Source organism: Vanellus vanellus (assembly GCF_965231255.1).
Source record: "Vanellus vanellus genome assembly, chromosome: 1".
In the NCBI taxonomy this organism is placed as follows: domain Eukaryota; kingdom Metazoa; phylum Chordata; class Aves; order Charadriiformes; family Charadriidae; genus Vanellus; species Vanellus vanellus.
In genome coordinates, this window is record NC_138905.1 from 155294038 (window position 1) to 155314226 (window position 20189).

Consider the following 20189-nt stretch of genomic DNA (forward strand, 5'->3'; position numbering starts at 1 on the left):
AGGAAAGCATTGAATGGAATTTGTCCCATGTTGAACTGAAGCAAGCTGGCTGTGCAGTAATAGAAATTTTACCTCCTACACCCTTCCTTTCCTTTAGATGTTTTTCTTTACTCTTTTATGAGCCTATCTCTGGCCAGTAGTTACTGTCTTTCAGGTCCTCTGCTCTTTTTTCCTTTGCCCTTCTCTCCTTTTGTGACTATCACCTTGCTTTCATTAACTTTCTTGTCCTTTTTGCTCTGTCTGCCCTATTACACTACTGCTTGTCTCTGTCCTTTTACCTGCACTTGATTCTCTATTTCCACTTGTGTGGTTCTTGGGTTTTGACCCAATGATTTAATGCAAGAACATATAGTGCTATTTTATGTGTATCAGTAAAAAGCTAACTTCAGAGCAAAAAACAGTGAAACAGCAGTTCTGCTTCAGTTTTGCCATTTTTGTTCATTGATATGTCTTTCTGTTTCTAATTTGATCAGTTGCAATTGGAAGATGATCAGGGAGTGAATTTGGGACTTGAGAGCAGTTTAACACTTCGCCGTCTTCTAGTCTGGACATATGATCCTAAAATAAGGTTAAAGACCCTTGCAGCACTTGTTGATCACTGTCAAGGTCTGTTTAACATTCACATTTCTGGAGAAGTTGTGTAACTTTGAGTGGTTGTGCATGCCAAAAGTGGATCTCGGTAATATTACTGTTATGTTTTAGAAATTTATGAGTAGCTAATCCACAGGATTCTCTCTCTCTTAGTTTAAACAAAGTTGTGATGAAGTATATGTTTTATGTTGATTATTGGAATTGGTAACAATTTTGAAAAAAGAAAAAAGCGGGCTTTATTTTTAAGGCATTCATGAAAATTTTTATTGCTACAGCCTATGCTGCAGGGAACTTTTAAGCTGTGCAGCATAACAACAAAACAAGTACTAGATCTTTTTTTGTTTGTTTCTTACTTTTCAATTGCAAGAAGCCAGGTGATATTGCCTAAAACAACTATGCACGGAACTATAACCAAGAAGCAGGAAAGGTGTGTTTGTATGCACACAGAACATCTGAGAGAGAGTCAAGTACAGGAGAGAAGGAAAACATACTAAGGCTTCTTTAATGCTCTTCTGGTGGGGGCAGCGAGGAAGAAAAGCATAAAGTCAACCTTTTGTGTGTGTGATCTGATGTCTTGATATTTGCATTCCTCCAAGCTACCATAAAGTAGACAGAATACAGTATCAGAGAACTGTGCCTAATACTTCAGTGAGGTTAATGATTCATGCCTTAAAACCTAGGAATTCCCTGTCAACATTAAAAAAAAAAAAAAAAAAAAAAAAAAAAAAGGTGCTTTTGCTGCATTTTAGAATTGTGGTTCAGCAAGTTCCAAGTGACATATGAATAGTTAAAATCAATGGCTGCTGAATTTAAGTGTGGTGTATATATTTTTCCTTCATACATTTCCTTCATACATATGATCTTGCAGGGAGAAAAGGGGGTGAACTAGCCTCAGCAGTTCACGCCTATACTAAAACAGGAGATCCCTACATGAGATCTCTGGTTCAACACATTCTTGGCCTAGTATCCCATCCTGTACTGAACTTCCTTTATCGCTGGATTTATGATGGAGAGTTGGAGGATACGTACCATGAGGTAATGTATGTCATACAATAAATATTTTATCTGTTTGTTTGCTTTGTGGGAGTATAATCTGTGGGCAGCTTAGAGGAGAACTTGAAAAGTAGACTGTGATGGAAATGCATAATATCTAAGTAATGTGTGCAATAACAATATGAAATGTGACTCTCCATGGATTCAGTCAGTGTGATGCCTGGAGGTTGCAATGATGCAGTACGTTGTTTTCAATGAATCATATCCTGGGGTCTGTTTAGTAGAGGCAGAATGGTGGACTAACAATAGATTCTTGCTTCTGAAGAGAGACAAAGTCATCTCTCTCTTTTCTTGCTTAGTGTAACAATAGTAATGTATGCAGAGTTCTTTGCAACTGTTTAGAATGCAAGCCTTATGTTTGGAATAAAGTTGAGAATATTCCCCTCTACAGACTACCTACTGTTATCCTCAGCTTCATAAATAACTTCAGTTTGTCAAATTGGGTAGAAGAGGTTTATGGTTCCAGAGTTCCTCTAGAAACTCTACAGAGTTATTTGTTCTGACTTCTGTAACAGCAAATTCTAGTAACTGTCCCTTTTCTTAGAAATGTTTTTATGCTTTTTTTTTTTAAGTTCTCCCAACTCTTTTTTCCTGTTTCAAATCAGTACGCTCTTGTTAAAGTGACGTTTTTTTTTTTTTTCAGTTTCCAGAACCAAAGAATATTTTTTTTAAATTAATTGAGCACTTCTGAGACACGTCTGAGTAACTTTACTTGAGTGTGAAATATGCTGTCTGATTTCTGAAACTGTCCACCTGGGTAAAAATTTAAATGAATGCAAATATCACCCACAGCTGATCTTTAAGGTCAGCATTAAGAAACTTGTGTGAGATGTCTATGAATCTTTATGACTAGAAGTGTAAAATAAACTTTTTTTTTTTTTTTCCAACTACACCTCAGACATGTGAGGTGGTGCCTTTTTTGTTTTTTCTATCATTCATTAGCTTTCAACTCTTTTGTTTAAAACTTCACATGTGCACTGCAAGAGTGTTCTTAGTACTGAAAATCACTGTTGGATGTGATATACTGAAAGCTACAATTTTTGTACCACAGACACCGTTGGTGAACAAAATTGACCATTCTTGGTGGAAATGGTATTTGGAGGCGGTGAAAAAAGTTCTTGTCCAAAATATGGTTATCTTGTATGACACTATGAGGACAGAATCCATCCACACGTTATTTTAACAAAACTGATTATGTAGTTTTAGTTTCTTCTGTGGAGTTGAGAGACATTAGCATTTGCTCACCAGATCAATTGCAGGATTTCTTGGGTTTGGGTTGTGTGGTGTGTGTTTTTCCCCTGCAATTCTACATCTGTTAAAATAGGACAGTTAACGTACAGAGCAAATTCAATTACGTGATCTGTTCTTTAACTTTTTTCTTCAGAGTTCATCTTGGTCAACATACAAATTACATATCAATTGCCAGGACAACTCTGCACATTAGCTATGAAAAAAAATTGTCTTTTCTTTCTTAGTTAAAAGAACAACTCAGAATATTTCTACAGTTTTCTGAATACAGAAATTAAACACTAGAGGAGAAGGTTTACATTCATCTTTTGTTTTTAATATTTATTTCCATCTACAGTTTTTTGTAGCTTCAGATCCTACAGTTAAAACTGATCGGTTGTGGCATGACAAATACACTTTGAGGAAATCAATGATCCCTTCTTTTATTACAATGGAGCAATCAAAAAAGGTATGAATTCAAAAGTTAATCTTCTGATGATTTGTTGGCCCTATACTGCTGTTTAGATTTCCATTAAGGACCTAGAGACCAAATTAAACAATAAAACCTGTTAAAAGCAGCTACATTAATAAAATTCTTTGAGGAAGTCTATAAGATTGTTTCTCCTTACAGTTCTCTTACTGGTAAACTTTGTTTAGGTAGATGTCAAGGGAGGAAACGAAGTTTCTGTTTAAGATCTTTTTAGGTTAGTATTGAAGTTCTGGATTGCTGTGGTTGTGATTATGAAGCTAGGGGCACAGAAAGATGACAAAATATCCTGTTGTCCTGGTCAATGTGGGTGGCTTTGTTTTATTTTTGCTTTTTTTCTTGTATGCAAATCCCTATTAAAAAAAACAAATAATCCTTTTGTGTTCAGGTCCTCCTAATAGGAAAATCCATAAACTTCTTGCATCAAGTTTGTCACGATCAAACACCATCCACAAAGGTGATTGCTGTGGCAAAGTCTGCGGAGTCTTCAAAAGATGGTAGAGTATCTGTGTTAGTCAACTTCTTCCCTTTGAACTGAGCTCTGTAAAATATGTGGTTTAGACTGTAAACTGACATTTTGGATAGTGGGGTGGGAAGGAATACAAAAATCCTATCTGCCCTATAACATCGGTGTTTTAGTGGATACTTGCATTTACAAAAGATGTATGAAGATGCACATGTGTAATTTTTCTTTTCTTAATTTGATAGGTTTGCTGGTTGTTAATGTACTGGATTTCTGAATGAAACCAGGCATGATCAACCTGCTTTCAGCTGACTTTCTTTAGGAAGGATAGGTTGGGGAAAGGGATATTCTTGAGTGCTGCAGTACAAATTTAATGCTTGCAACTTCTCATCAAATATACTTCATCATACCAGTCCATAATAATACTGAATTAATTCTGTGATTAAAAAAAAAATAGATAAGCCATTAGTTATAAGTAAGAAAACGAGCAGTGAAAACAGGCAGGACAGAAGCTTTTCTGTAAATGCACTAATATGTTAAAACAAAATTGGTGTGTGGAAGGTTAGTAAAATTGTTTTCAAAGTTTATTTAAAACTGGGGTTGCCAGCTGTTGAACATTAAACCAATGCTTGACTATCAGAATTCCTTCAGATTATTTCTTTCTATTTAGAAGAGATTTCAGTTTTAATGAATGAGAGCTTGTATACCATTTGTGTTTATTCTGTGATGGCGTATTCTTTGCAATTAAGTTGGCCTTGTTATGATGAAAGACAACAAATAATAAACATCTAAAACAAGGAGTCTTTATGTATAAGTATTTAGCAAAGAAGGTAATGTAATTCTTAGGATGCTGTTACATCTGAGAGAAAGGACAACTTGCTTTGTTCTGGTAAAGGTGATATTTTCCTTCTTCAACTTATTTTTATAACTCATTTAATATACCAAAGAGAGTCTAATTGTAAAGATGTAGATCACTGGGATAATTTCTGTGATGCTATATACATAGTTTTTAGAAGTGCAATGATGTCCTGCTATCATATCCAGCTTTTGCTAAGAGAAGAATTGTCTAAACATGTGGTTTTCTGTCAAGTTCTTAACTTAGTTTTCAAAGAAACTCCTTCTTTGCACTTTTTGACATCTTGTACAATATCCTTTCTGTTATTCCTGTTCTCAGATATGACTTTATTATATGTGACTTTGAAGCTTAGTTTTGTGGGATTATCTTTTCTTTTCTTTCTTTTTTTTCCCCTCCAGATTAACCTTGAATTAGTTTTTGTAATAACTTCACAGCATGGACTTTAAGCATGAGTACTTCCATGAAAGTTGTTCTAATCATAAAATCCTATTCATGTCTGAAGAATATTTCATCTAATAATGTGATTTTTGTACCATGCCTGCTGCTTGCCTAGTCAAAGATGTGCTTAAAGCACAGAGAGGGGTCAGGGTTAAGTGAATAAGGGCTGTAAATGCATTTGAACCATCATCTTGCCAGCTACTCCTGAAAAAGGTGAAAACATCCTTTGGCTACACTACTTTCACCACTTTACACAGTGCTTATGCCCGTGCTTTTCCAATATTTTTTTTAATTTGCACTTGTGTTTATCTCTTCTTGATTGAATGGAAGATCTGCACAAATATAGGTTCCTCATTACATAGGGGATGAGAGCTTCAAAGCAAGTGCATTATCTTAAGTACTGAGAATACTGGTTTCAGACAGAAGGGTAGTTTTAGAAATGGATGTTATCCACTATATCTCCACTGTGCTGAAGGCATGCTGGGCTTATTTATGGTCTGTAGCATAAATACCTCATAGTATTGCACTGCCTTAATTCCGCACAAAACTGCGTTTGTATTTAGGGCATTTTACCCATTCAATCCAGAAAGAACATTCTGTGTTAATAATTTCGCAAATGCATCCTGTCCTCCTTGTTTTTACTATGTGACAGTATCCTCAGAGTTCCTTCAGATAATTACTTATAGTAACATGATGGAAAGCTAGAATGCCAGCCTGAATTGTGGGTGCTTTTTTTCTCATTGTAAATCTGAAAGTTTCATTGGTTTGGCTGTATTTTTTATTTCTTTAATTTGGTTTGGAACCTTAACTCTTGTGTTTTCCCCAGTTTCCTTTTGATGCTGAAGTAATCAAGACATAAAAAACTGTCTGAACATGTATTAAAACAGGAAGTCAGAGATGCAGAACAGTGTAGAAGTTGGTCATCTTGCCTGACAAGGGACTGTAGCAGACATATGAGGAAGAAAGACAGTAAAGAAGGTAGATAAAGTGATCCCAGCTCCAACCTCTAGCTGTCCACAGTTTGGGAACTTCTGAACCAGGAATTACATGAGACCACTGCGTTCAGTAGCAACTCCTGGACCTGTCTATCAGTGCTTTTCACCTGATCTTTTCTTGACCCATTTCTGGTTTTCACAGTGTCCTGAGGTGATTTTGTACAGCTTTAAAAACTTGTGCTTAGACCTCTTGTTTGTTGATGTAAGCAACATTTTTAAGTAGTTTTGAATATCAAACAGGGATGGTGCATTGCCTATTCTGGAGTGCATGTATGCAGAGATGGTGTGTTAGAGCTACACATGTACACTTGAATTGTCTTTTCTCAAGGCAAGGCATGGCACTAAGGAGAAGGGAAAGGCTTTTTTCTGCTTGGGATAGCAAGAAGTTGAGAGTGGTCCATGTTTCCTTAGGCCTTACACGTGCAAGCATGTGTACCTCCTTGCACATGTTCACCCCTACTTGAGTGGAGGCAGGACCAACATGTGTGACTTGGTAGGCTTGCCGGAGGCAAACTAGGCAATTGCCTGCTGCTTTTGCCTGTGCCTTCAGACAGTCCCTTGGCCAAACTTCCGTGTCCAGTTTCTGAAGGTATTATCTCATAACTCATTTTGGGGTTGGCTTATTCCCTCTTTTGCTTTGCCTATTAGGCTCACAGCATCTTGTGGAAAGACACTTCTAGGAACAGATCATTGAGGTGGTGTAACTTACTGTGTTCTATGAAACTCCTCTTTTAGCTCCCCCCCTGCCCCCTTCTGGAAGTTCTTCCTTCTTCCTCTAAAGCCAGCAGTGAAGCCATGTGGCAGATCAGATGGCTGGTACCACTATGCACACAAGCAGCCACGCTTGAACCCATCTTTTGAAGATAGCAGTTAAGAGTACAGGATATGCTGATGGGGAAAGACTACATGAAAGTCAGAATTGATTGGACATTCTCACTGCCCTGTACCAGTGAGACAAATGCATTTGCATGAACTGATGTTTTTCCCTTTTTCCCATCAGTGGGAACACAGCTGCATGCTTCTTTACCTGAACAATGCAAGAATTGCTTTGTCAGGTCACACCAGATCTCTGCCTTGACCAGAACGAGCAGAGACCTTGGTGAGCTGCCTCTCCTGGTTTGCTGTCAGTGACTGGAAAGGACACTTTGAGGATTCCTCACTACAGGCTGTATCAATTCTCACATCTCCTAAGCTTGATGCATGTCGCTTGACTAAGTAGTATTCTTCTAGTGTAGGGATTTTGAGCACAGCAATGTATTATATCAGTGTCATCTCTTAGACATCTCTGCATATGCTTGCACTTGGTGTCTTACAGAGAGCTTCCCAGGTTGCTGAATGAGAGTTTGGAAACCTCGGGGAATGTCATTGAACCAGACACTGTGAGATTTCCCTCATTAAAGGGCAACTTCTTCATTAGAACAACTGTTTATTTCTTCAATTTAAAAGCATTTTATTAATTGAGGCTGAATGTCATCAGAACAACATGAAACTTGGTTTTAATTTTTCCTGTCTGCAGCACAGGTTCAAACTAATTCTGGAGCAGGCAGTGCATTGTCTTACACTAATTTGGTACCTGGGTCTTCATTTTTTACTTTTAAAACAATAATTGTGTAAATATTGCGGAAAGTGGGATTATATCCTTTAATGCTGAGGAAGGTCTGAATCTTACAGTAGTTGGCAGTCCAGTATTTGGAGTTTTGCTTTACTTTGCCTGAAGAGGCCAAAATTCTTGCTATCTTGTAACAGCCTTACTGCAGTCTTTTTCTTACTAAGCTTGTAGTTGTAGAAAAGAGTGAAATACGCTTCCTACTAAAGGGCGGCGTCCTACTTTCTCCATTAAAGGTGGAGAAGAAAACATCAGGTTGCTGGCTGTCCCCTAGGTAATGCAAGCATATTCCCTCCTTTCTCGTTCTTACTTATATGTGGGAACTCTTTTCTCTTGAAGGTTCTGATGATTTCTCCCCCACCCCTGAAGTGCCTTCTGATTTAGATCCCCCTCAACAAAGCTTTTCCCTAACTCTGAGCTTTTAGAGCTCCTTCAAATTATTTGATTCTGTAAACTGTAGTATTTCAGCAAGCAAAAAATAATACTGCTTTCTGTGTAAAAGTGATGAAATAAAATGAGCTCTTATTGGAAAGTACAAGCTGGGCACAGATGAAAAGTAATACTGTTGAAGTATGGGCTGATTTAGACTTGCTTTCACTTTGGCTCTGCCAAATGTGTAATATAGTGGACCAGAATAAATAGCAATTTCTCTGCTTGTATATTTCAATTCCAAAGCTTGTTTGGCTCTGTTTTGGAAAAAAAAACTTATTTAATTTTAACTTTTTTTCTTTTTTCTCTTTTTAGCTGCTGATTTGTTCACAGATCTGGAAAATGCATTTCAAGAGAAAATTGATGCAGCTTATTTTGAGACCAGCAAATACCTGCTGGATGTTCTCAATAAAAAGTACAATTTACTAGAACACATGCAGGCTATGAGGCGCTACTTATTACTTGGTCAAGGAGACTTTATCAGGCATTTAATGGACTTGCTCAAGTAAGAGAGTAGTAAGGGTAATTATTTTGAATTTCTGAGGCTTGCAAATGTGCATGATCAGCACAGAAACTGTTTTGCTTTTGGAAGAGGACCCTTTAAGTATCTTATTACTCAAAAGTTTAATTGAACAACTTTTAAATTCTATTTTGGGTTTAATTTCTTTGACCCTGAGGCTTACACTTTGTTCTTCCTTTTTGGTAGGAAGTATGTACAGTACCATTTCACAATGTCTTGAAACGTGGCACTAATAAAGATATCTTTACACTTGACCCTGTGACAGCCTCAAGGATGTTAGCACTTCCCTCGTTCCTGTCAGCAAGTTTAACCAGAAAAGTTCTGCTGCTCTTGATGCCACTAGTTAACATTACTGTGAATGTTAGGCTTCTGTATTTTGGAGGTGTTTGGTCCAAAGCATTGTGTCAAAACCCCTCAATGCTTTTTTAAAAATTAAATTGATGCCTCACCAGCCTCTGTTTTAAGCCCTCAGGTGCACCCACAAGTATCAGTTTCAGTGCTTAAAATGTATTTGCAAGCTCACTGCTTTTACATGCTCATGCTACTGATGAATCTTAGTCTACCAAAAATGTCCTTTACAAAGCTTTCCTTTGGTATAGAAGGCAGGCTTTGTAATAGACCTTCCATTAAGTTGTTTGTAAATAAAAATCAATGTTGTCTGGTGACAATTTGTATATGACCATGTTTTTTAAAGTGAAAATTAGTGTGAAACAGAACAAGGTTGGTTTGTGGAGTCAGTATTACATTTGAGTCAGAAGTAGTCAAGGGCTTTCCACTACTGATCATGTGGGAGAGGAATAGTGCAAGGTGTTTTACTTGCATGTTGCAACTCCTTGGAAAATTTAAGTTACATAGAGGGTATAGGTTTCTGTGCTTTTGCCAGTGCTTCTAAGTCCACGAGATGGCTATCAGTAAGTCTCTCAAAACTGAAATTAAATTAGTGGTTTCATGTGTTAATGATGTAATCTGCCTCATTTTAGATATGAATACAACTCAAATTACAGAATAGTTACGCTAGCACTCCTGGTAATTTCAAATCACTGGCACTAAGTGAGGATAAAGTTACTCCTTGTGCTGATATTCAGCTATATAGCTGCCCATGAATAGGCAGTTTGAAAGATTTTGCTCCTTGATTTTCTTCGTGTTTAAAACTGAAAGAGTAATATGAGAGCTTTTGAAAGTCTGTCAGAAAAGTGTTTCACTGTGTGCTGCAGTTATCACTGAATTGCTGCTGCAGAATATCTCAGTAATATGCCATTACTGTTTGTCTCGCAACCACCAGGCCAGAGCTTGCACGACCAGCTACAACCTTATATCAGCATAATCTAACCGGAATCCTTGAAACAGCGGTGAGGGCAACTAATGCCCAGTTTGATAATCCTGAGATTCTCAAACGATTGGATGTTCGACTTCTGGAGGTCTGTTGCATCATGGTGATTCTGACCTGAAACATACCTTTTTTCGTGTGCATATACATGCAGACATCTATATGAAACAAAACTTCCATATGTATATGTAGTAAATACATTACCCCCCACCTTTCCATTGAAGTCCACTTTGAATTATTTAAACCTTATTAAATAAGTAGTCTCTTCTTTTCCCGTTTCCTGCCTATTGTCTATTTGTATTTCAAGCTTTGGGTTTACAGCCATTTCATTGACAATACAAAGTTGAGTATTTGGGGTCTAATAATAATTGATGCTGGTGGCCCTGATCTCAGGTTCTGCAAACAGCTCCTACTGCTGTTGCTCTTAAAAGAATCTGGGGGGTGGTCTTCTTGTCTCCAGTAGTTACAAAGAGTGAAGCAATGAAAGTCCATTTCATGAAGGAGACCTCTGGTAAGAAATGAGTTAATGAGAAAGCTCCAGTCCCAGAGGTGGGAGTTAAGTGGTATACTGTAGCATCTGAAATAAGTCTGTACCTTAGGCTGAGTCCTGCCTAAGAAGTTTTTCCTTGCCTTCGTTTTCTTTACTAGCTCCAATGGAAAAACATGGACATTACAAACATCAACATTTGGGTAGGATGAATCCCACCATTGTGTCGAACTTAACTTCATTTTTGCTTAATCCACTTTTGACAAGGAACTCCTGTGTCCCATATGGATGTGGATGCTTGATTTTTCATAGGCTGTGGAGAATAGAAGAGCAAGCAAGAGTTGCTCTTCAGCACTAGTATGCTCTGGTTATACACTGAAAGTAACTTATCTTTTTGATACAGGTATCTCCTGGGGACACTGGATGGGATGTCTTCAGCTTAGACTATCATGTTGATGGGCCAATAGCAACGGTAATGTCATATACTGCCAGCTGTGAACATGTCTCAGATACTGAATTGAATTGCTAAATATTTTTTTTTTATTGAATAACCCTTTTTTTTTTTTTTTTTTTTTTTTTGTTCTGGAGCGTAAGATCAGAGAGACTTCTTTTGGAATCTAGGATGCGCCCACTGTATAAACAGTTGAGCCAAAATATCAATTCTTATAAATTAACTGTGAGTGCTGAAAATCTACATTTAAAACAATCATTACTGCAAATCAGTAATTCATTTGTTCCAGCAGAGGTTTTAGCAAGTACTTAATAAATGGAGTGCTTGTCGTCTTCCATTATTACTAGTCTGTAGCTGCTAATTTGGGATAATTCACAAGGAGCTGAAGAATGCATTTGAGGAGAACCTATTTGTACTGTCTAAATGAAATTTGATAGGTAGTGTTCATTAGAACTACTGAGAAAATAGCTGCACTATTGATCAGAATGCATTTAGACTCTATAAAGAACTTGTAAAGAACTTTTTTTTTTAAAGAGGACATCAAAATGTGAGTTTGACCAGCAGAAGGAATTTTCACGTATGTATGTAGTTTGAAAAGAGTGAAATGCTTAGGCTTTGTCACGTTCACCCCTTCTTATGCTTCCGCCGGTGCCCTGTGCCCACTTGAATGTTAGATAACTCAGTTCAGCCCTTGAGGGAGGATCTTTCCAAAAGCTCTGGGGTTTGTTTTGACAATATTTACCAATAAACTGCGTGGGTCAGATAAGGTGAACTATGAAGAGTTTCTTGGTCCTTCAAAACACATGGTATGTCTGTTAAATTTGTGCTGATATTTTGTTTGTTTTGTAGGTATTTACACGTGAGTGCATGAGCCACTATCTAAGAGTATTTAATTTCCTTTGGAGAGCGAAGCGAATGGAGTATATTCTTACTGATATATGGAAAGGGCACATGTGCAATGCAAAGCTTCTGAAAAGTATACCAGGTGAGAGAGGCCCAAATGAATGACATACTTGTCAGCTGGATTTAGATCACTGCATCTTACTTTAAACTGTATTAAGAGGGGGGGAAAAGAGCCTGTTGGAACAGATGAATTTTATATTTTGTTGCTCCTCTTGAATGACTGTTTAATGGTAGATGATGGTGAAGATAAAATAACATCATTGGAAATGGTAGTTTCCTGCTTGTTGTACTTAATCCTTGGTTGTGAATTTTTGTAGCAGTAAGCGAACAAAACATCCTGTGTCTCTGGGAGGGACTATTACTCTTCCATCTCCTCTTATGCATCTTTGTTGATGCCTTCCTATCTGTACTTTGTGTCTCCCTCTTTCTTGTCCTGGAAGTAGTAAGTCTCACACATGCATGCTTCTAAACTTGCTAGTTTTACCTTCATTCAATCCCTGTGCTTTTGTTTAGAACAGAAGAAGCTAAGATAAGAACAACAGATGTTTGAGAAGGAATAGGAAAGCTCTTAAGCATAGTGGCCCTGGTGTATGGATGTTTAATAGACTGACTTTTTGATCCTACTTCACAGCTGAGAATTTAGTCATATTTGTCAGCATTTGTACTGGCTCAATCTTTTTTACCTATCTAAATTTCTCTCAGTAAAAAAATAGCTATTGAGGTTTACGCTTCTTTGTGGCATAGTAATATTTACAAAGATATATTTATGTTTTTATAATTAGGAACTGTTTGGTGGGTGAGAGTGGACATTTTGGCCTCAGAAGGTTGCTGGGAAAGAAGCTCTTGTAAAGTCTGCTTCAGTGCACAAGGCTGGTCTCTGGAACTGTACAGGATGACTAGGTTTTCTTTCTGTTTCTGTGAGATAGGATTTAGTTTACTGTCATTTCCCTGTCCCAAACAAGTGCTTGTTTCACTCAAAGCCAGTGGTCTATTGGATTCTTGCTTTCTGTTTCCTTTGAGACTGAGGTGCAGTTAACAGGTTTTATTCTCGTCACCTGAGGGTCTTCAAGCTGGAGCTGTCTCCCTTTGCTAGGGTTTTCTTCTTTTGTTCTCAGAAGGAAGTTTGGGTTTCCTACCCCTGCCCTCCTCCCCATCCCCCTTTGGGAGGCCTTTCTTATGCTTTGCTGTGGAGCAGTCTTCTTGAAGTAAAAGCTCCGTTGCTTGTCGCCTTTAGGTTTGGCTATGTTTTAAGTAACGCAGACATTTAAAATGCTGGCCAAGCTCTTACAGCTGTTGTTGGCAGAAGGAGAGGAGTGTTGTATTTCTCAGTTTGTGCTTCTGACAAAGGAGAGTATGTTTACAAAGACCTGTACTGCCTTCTGCCTGGAGGGACGGGAGTCTTTCTTGCTCACTGGCATGTCTAAGTTGGAAGCTGCGAGTAGAATTTTTTTCTGAAATACATGGGGAGTCCACCCCAGCACTGATTTATAAAGAAATAGTAGAACTTGCTTTTGTTTGCTCTCTCTCCCTCCAAAACAGTACTTTGCCCTTCCAGTCACAGAATGCCAAATGGAAGACAGTAACTGATAGGAATATGCAGCTGCAGGGTCTTTTGTTTTTCAACCACAAAGAGATAGCATTGACTTTCAAGGGTAGCTTTATTAACAATTCCCAAAAAGTCTTAACAGCCAGGGATTTTAATGCTTTAAAGGAGTACTTCTAGACAGTAGTGTCAAGCTTGCTCTTTTGCCATCAGTAATTTGAAGAATAAACACAGATGTATCCAACTCACCAATGCTGAGGAATTTGTTGTTTAGCCAACCCTGGAGTTTTTTTTCATTGACCCTGTTTAAAGTAGATGCAACATAATGTGTTAGGGATAGCCTTTCTGTAAAGGCATAAAAAATTAAGAACACAGTAGCTTGTGATATCATTCAGATCATTGGGTAGTTCTGTAACACCCCAGGATTCAAAAACGTAGAGTTCTTTTGTAGTAGTCTCATAGCTTGTCTGCAGTGGCAAATTATTTTGGCAGCTTTTTACTTCCTCTGTCTGGATATCACATAGCCTGATTCCACAAGGCTAAGTATCTTCGTTCCAGAGAATTTTTGCAGTCGATGGTAAATTTGGTAATGCCCTTCTGCAACAGATATACCTTCTCTTACAGGTGAGCAGCTGAGGCCACTAGTGACTTACCTGTGGGTCTCTGGTGGATCAGGGAATTGAGCCTGGACCACATGACCCACAAATTGCCTACCTCTCTCACAACCACTCTCTCTTTTGGTCTTAGTGTAGCTGAGTCATGCAAAATACGCTGTCTGTGGTTTTAAGTTTAATGGTAAGAGATGAGAGGCCCCAGAAGCAACTGTAAATCTGTGGCCTCAGATTTTCAACCAAAAGAACGCATGGGACGTCTACTGTATTTTGGTCTCTTGGGACAGAGAAGGGTCTTTTTCACCTGTGATACTCAGCAAGTTTCCAGCACTGTCTGAGTACACAGTCTTTGGCTCACATTTTCTAGGAGTTAATTTTTTGTGCAATGTTCTTTGCTCATCTGTTGCCAGCCAGTATCGCTGCTACCATCCAAGACTAGTGTCTGTTTTATGAAGTATTCAATTTTGTAGAAAAAGTTTACCAAGCTGGTTTGATGGCTCTGCCTGTCCTTGTGGTCTTTAACATGCCATCTCTTTGGATTTTTTACAGAGCTTTCTGGGGTGCTGCATCAGTGTCACGTTCTGGCATCAGAAATGGTCCATTTCATTCATCAAATGCAGTATTACATTACATTTGAGGTATACTCTATCCACCCAATTAGCTGTTTAAAAATGAAGTACTTTTAATGTTCTGTATGTGTTGTGTGTCTTAAATTTCAAAGAGCTTGTCATCTAGCAAATCAAAACAGCCCAATCCTGAATCATTGCTCCAGGTGCTTGAATGTTCGTGGGATGAACTCTGGAACAAGGTCCAACAAGCACAGGACTTGGATCACATCATTGCAGCTCATGAAGTTTTTCTAGACACAATCATAGCTCGGTGCTTGCTGGATAGTGATTCCAGGGTAAGTCTTCTCTTTTGTGTTAAATTGTAGCTTTGTGATCTTGGCTTATGTGTTTAAGAACATCTTTGCTTATGTTGTAGGAGCAAGAGGAAAAGTCACTTTTTTTTCTTCCTCAATGTAAGATCTTATTGTGGTAGGGTCTGTACGTACTCCCCACACACAGTGACAGATGTTGATTATAAAACTTGTTGCGATGTGGGCCAGTTGCTTTTAGTCCTAAGAAGCTGTGTGATCATTGCACAACAGTCTCTCCAGCTGTGTGTAAAAAGATTTAATTTACTCATGGTGTGAAGAATGGTAAATAACTTAAAACTCTTTTGCTGTACAACGCTTTCATTGTTTTGTTGCTTAACTGTCTCACAGGTACTTCTCAACCAGCTTCGAGCTGTTTTTGATCAGATCATTGAGCTCCAGAATGCCCAAGATGCAATGTACAGAGCTGCTTTGGAGGAGCTGCAGCTGAGGTTGCAATTTGAAGAGCGGAAAAAACAGCGTGAGCTTGAGGTACAGTAGGGGTATTGTTAGAGCATGAAAACTAATTGAGGCAGATATACTTGTCTTTTGATATATGGAGGATTTTAGATATCATGTTAGAGGTACAGCAAAAATGAAAAATGCGGTTGGGACAAATGTAAAAGTCATCAGCAATAGCTAGTGAATTCAAAAAAACCTGCTGAATGGTGTTTTTCATTTGTCTTGTCCAAAACCTCTAGGTGAATAGATTCTGCAGTGGGCTTTGGAGGATGAGAAATTTAGGGCTGTTCTAGGTGAAGGAAATGGAAAGACTTTTAATATTCTGAACCCTTTTGCAAAACATACCATAACTCCATGACTACCTCCTTGCTGTCAGTCTGTGAGACGTGCAGTGCTGGTGTGAGACTCGCCTGCTTTGCTAACCTCAGATTTCTTTCATGTGCTGTACAACCACCAAGGGGACTGATAGTTTCAATATTAGAGGCTCCATGTTTGGCTTTCTATGGCAATGGTTGGTTTGTATAAGCATGGTGGTTTAACCAGGCAGAAAGTGGCCCAATTAGCAACTTTTACTGCTTAACCTCTTGACGCTTGATCTTTTAACTCATTTGGTCTCTGTGTAGGGCAAGTGGGGTGTAACTGCATCAGAAGATGAAGAAGAAAGCAAGAGGATGAAAGAATTTCAAGACTCAATACCCAAAATGTGCTCACAGCTGCGAATACTCACACACTTCTACCAGGTGCCCCTTAGATTATATTTTTTAATATGGATGCTGAGCTTTGATATGTAGAAATCAATTTCAAATATGGAGTGGGTGTAAATTCTGTATTTATGTGTGCAGTTTGTGAATCTAGGTCTTCATTTTTTGCTTCTCTACTTAGAAGTCTATATTCACTGTTCCTTAGTAAACAGCAGGTTTTGTGATCATGTATGTTCCCCTGACAAAAAGGATAGTCTTTTTATGTAAGTCTCTTCTTTCCTCTAGTAGTGGCAGTAATAGCTATCTTCTGGTGTAGTCTGGAGGAAGAAAAAACAAACAATAGAATTCCTTCTGCATTCCATTTCTTCTCACCATCTTTGCAAGTCATTGCTATTATAGACTGCAGAAAGGGTCCTTATTAAAGGTCTAACGCTTGATTTTAAGTGCACTGAGATGGGAAATGGGTAAGCTGTTTGGGGGAACATGCACAGGCCATCTTCTTTGATTCTGGCTTTGTCTTAATTTGTTATATCTGATTCTAAAGCTCTTATTACCCAGGAAAATCAGCTGTTAGATTTCAGGAAAAGCATTCCAGAAAGCAATGAAAGGGGGGGGACACAGAACTATGTGCCAAAGCAGCCTTTCAGGGTTAGACCCCAGCTCAACTGAAAACCAAAACCCTACCCCAACTCATCTCTTGACTTTGACACGAGATATACTCTTGATATCGTGTAGCGTGCCGTTTAACTTCTCTTATTTATCGCCTTTGGCATGCCTGAAGTTAGGATTTGTTTAATGTTGTTGATACTGAGTTTGACTTCAGGTTGTAGGGCCTGTTTTCTTCTATCTTGCTGTTGATACTTGTATCTTTCTTTCTTTCTTTTAATATCCATAAACACACATTTAGACAAATATTAAACATGTAAGCATGCATTGTTTCCCTAGGTAAATGAATGAGGTTGAAGTGGGTTTGCTGGGTTGTTACCCATACCTTCATTTTACCTTGTAAGAGTACAATCCGTTCCTTATAGCAGTTACAGTTGTGACTTAGCACCTGTACAGCATGTGCAGAGCACTTCCCAGTCCTTCTCTCTGGTGGTTTCCATCAGATCCATTTCTGTATTGCCTGTAGCTTTGCCAAGCTGTAGCTACCCTGGATGAAGTGCTGTGTTGTCAGAAGAGTTCAATTCACATGGAAGTTTGAATGAAAACAGAATAGGGCACCCCGGTTATGAAATATTGGTGGCTTTTGTTGAAGGCTGTAGAGATCCTGAGCTCTGATGTGAGGACTTCAAATCTGGGAGGAATTTGTTCCTGTGTCCAAATATTGCAGTTCTCCCTCCCAGAGAAAAATGGAGCCAAATTCTTTAAGTGTAGACTGTGAAGAGATTGTAGTTTGCGTGGATTGCTACAGGTTGGCAATGGAGCTTTTGCCTGCTTGGCCTGTATTCGTGCTGAGCCCTACTATGGATTTTCCATGCAGGACTTCCCTGGCCAGCCTTGGTCATTTATGCAAGTATTGGGGGACTCTAGTTATGGGCATATCCATGTTAGTATTTAGTGGAGACCAGGAATGAGCTCTTCAAGTGAGTCATCCCATCCTCCCAAAGTCCTCTCCTTTCCTGCATGCTGCTGAGCTCCTGCAGTCCCTTGGTTAGAGACGAATGGGAGGATGGGCTGTAGAAGCGTGCCTCCTGCATACCGAGTGCAAGTCCCACGTAAAAAACACTCCAAATGCATAGAGCCTAGCTATTGGGTTTGTAGCACCAACTGCCCTACTGGGCAGATGCTCTGCTGTTCTGGGTGCTGCTCGCTGCTGTATAACCTACATCAAATAACACATTTTTGAAGCAAGCAGCGGTCTAATGATGGCCTGGCATGCATCATAGATGCAACTTGGAAACAAGGTGAGGTCTCGTGTTGGCACGGGTTGGGTCCTGAATGGTCTCCCAGGTACGGTGGGGCTGCCTTGGGAGGGACGGAGCAGCAGCGACAGCTCCCCTGCAGCCTGGGAGCCTTTGGACAGCTGGAGGGTGCCAGCAGGGCAAGGGGGGTGGTCTGTTTAAAAGACCGAGCTGTTCACACTAGAGACTCTAGTGGCTTACCTTTCAGTGGGTGTCAAACATCTGAAGATAAAATGAAGCTCTGGGTTTTTACAGAGTGAAGCTCGCATAACTCATTTCCTAACAATTGGGTATAAAAGCTTGTACTTGCCCTTTCCCGGATTCTGTCTTCCTCCTTGCCAGGCCTGGGCACCACCTGGCATCCCTGTGCAAGACACACCACTGATGTCATCTTAGCTGTCTCTTGGTTTTTCTTTTTCCTCTAGGGAATTGTCCAGCAGTTCTTGGTCCTGCTGACAACCAGTTCTGATGAAAGCCTTCGGTTCCTTAGCTTTAGATTGGACTTCAATGAACATTATAAAGCAAGAGAGCCAAGGCTTCGTGTATCCTTGGGTACTAGAAGCAGACGAAGCTCACATATGTGAAACAACTGCTAAGGACTGCACCTCGGTATCCGAAGGATGTTGAACCTCTTGTTGGACAAGGCAATCAGTGTTGACATAATACAACTAAATTGTGCGTGATCGCTGTCTTACCATTTCTGCAGGCAACATGTTTTCAGTCATGTGATTGTGTGACACTGTATAGCAGAAAGCAAAAAAGTAGGGTTTTTTTTACACTGACATTTCCAGAATTACCAGGCTAAATGGGCTGATTGAACCTCTTCCAATCAACTTCTTAAACCATCCTTTTAAACAAATGCCAATTTTATTTGAAGCTTTCTGAGCTCTCTCCACTGTAACTTATATCCGTGTCCAGGAAATCCTCATCTTTTGTTTATAAGAAGCACCATTTCCTTTTTTTAACAAGAAAATAAGAAGGTTATTTTTTCTATATATACTTGTTATTTGAAGAGAGCTTTTGTTAAAGCCAACAGATTAGGACCCAAACTTAATGTCCTTGTTAAGAAGCTATACAGCATTTCATTATGCTGATTTTCAGTGTTGTGATGTGTTTGACTGTGTGAGAAACTTTGTATCAGGAGACGTAAACCTATATTTAATTTTTTTGTTGTTTTCAAAGTTAACAAACTGAAATAAAAAATTTAGTAGGGAAATTCTATGGTTACTGTACAGGAGAAAACTATAGAAGCAGAGCAGGAGTGTATCTATTGCACATAAGATCTAAAAAATGAAGTTGAAGCCTCAGTACTGTGAAAGGAAAGTGTTGGTTAAGATTAAATTGAATTAAATAATTGATGTTCAAAATCAGATGTGTAGAAACAAACTGACTTGGCTGATGTTGACTTCATTCTCTTCCCTTCCCTGTTTTTTCATTGTAAATATTTATATATTGCTGTTCAGACATTGGGGAGAGGGGGATTCTTCTTTTGCAAAGTTGTCATTATATCAGGTCATTTATTATGTTACACAAGTGCAAGCTTAGAAAAATAAAAACACAATTATCTTTCAAACAAATGGTTTGCTTTTTTTAATTGAAAGATGATGCTTTTTCCACAGGGTAAGAAAGGAGAAGTTTCCAGTTAGGAGTGTATTAATTTACAGATCCCTACCCATTATAGAGTTTTGGTACTAGCCTTATTTATACTTAGAGTTGTGAGCAATTCATTAATTAACTTCAGATCAACCAGGTCTGTGGCCTTTTTTGCCTTTTGCCCTTACTCCACTTGAACCCCTGGGAAGCAGAGGCATGTGCCAGGCTGTGCAGGTGAGGCTGCTGAGAGTCATGACAGAGGTGAACTCTGGTGGGGACGATGCACCTCTGGACTAGTGGGTTTGCCCTGCGGACACCAGGATTCCTCTTACTGTGCAGGCCTTGGAGTCCTTGCTTTTGTTAAATAAAACATGCAAGGCTTTTAACTCTGCGCCCTTAAAGGACTTGCCAGTTGCAGCTACCCTCATGGTGGTACTTGCAGGTAGAATTTCAGCTGTAAGAAATTATGGATCCAGGAGCGAGTGATTTTCTGTGTGCTAAAAGAAAGCTGAAGGATGCTGAGCTTGGCATCACAAAATTGCAGGAGGACTCTGTGTTTGTGGGTGTGGTGGGAGTGTATTGTTCTTTTAAAGTCTGAAAGAATTACAAAGCTGATGTGATTGTAT

General features: G+C 38.9%; 1 protein-coding gene across 2 annotated transcripts in view; it reads left to right on the forward strand.

Moving 5' to 3' along the window:
• The window catches only part of TUBGCP3 (tubulin gamma complex component 3), a gene marked incomplete at its 5' end in the record, with an annotated part of 58105 nt that extends 38570 nt beyond the window's left edge, over positions 1–19535 (forward strand). For both annotated transcript variants that reach the window (XM_082478951.1, XM_082478952.1), the window contains 13 exons: positions 474–606; positions 1460–1626; positions 3230–3340; positions 3747–3855; positions 8461–8650; positions 9948–10083; positions 10883–10951; positions 11780–11915; positions 14537–14625; positions 14760–14891; positions 15255–15395; positions 15989–16105; positions 18396–19535. In XM_082478951.1, the coding sequence (XP_082335077.1) occupies positions 474–606; positions 1460–1626; positions 3230–3340; positions 3747–3855; positions 8461–8650; positions 9948–10083; positions 10883–10951; positions 11780–11915; positions 14537–14625; positions 14760–14891; positions 15255–15395; positions 15989–16105; positions 18396–18554 (1689 nt within the window). In that variant the 3' untranslated portion in view covers positions 18555–19535. The remainder of the gene's footprint in view (positions 1–473; positions 607–1459; positions 1627–3229; positions 3341–3746; positions 3856–8460; positions 8651–9947; positions 10084–10882; positions 10952–11779; positions 11916–14536; positions 14626–14759; positions 14892–15254; positions 15396–15988; positions 16106–18395) is intronic.
• Between the last annotated feature and the right edge of the window lie 654 nt (positions 19536–20189).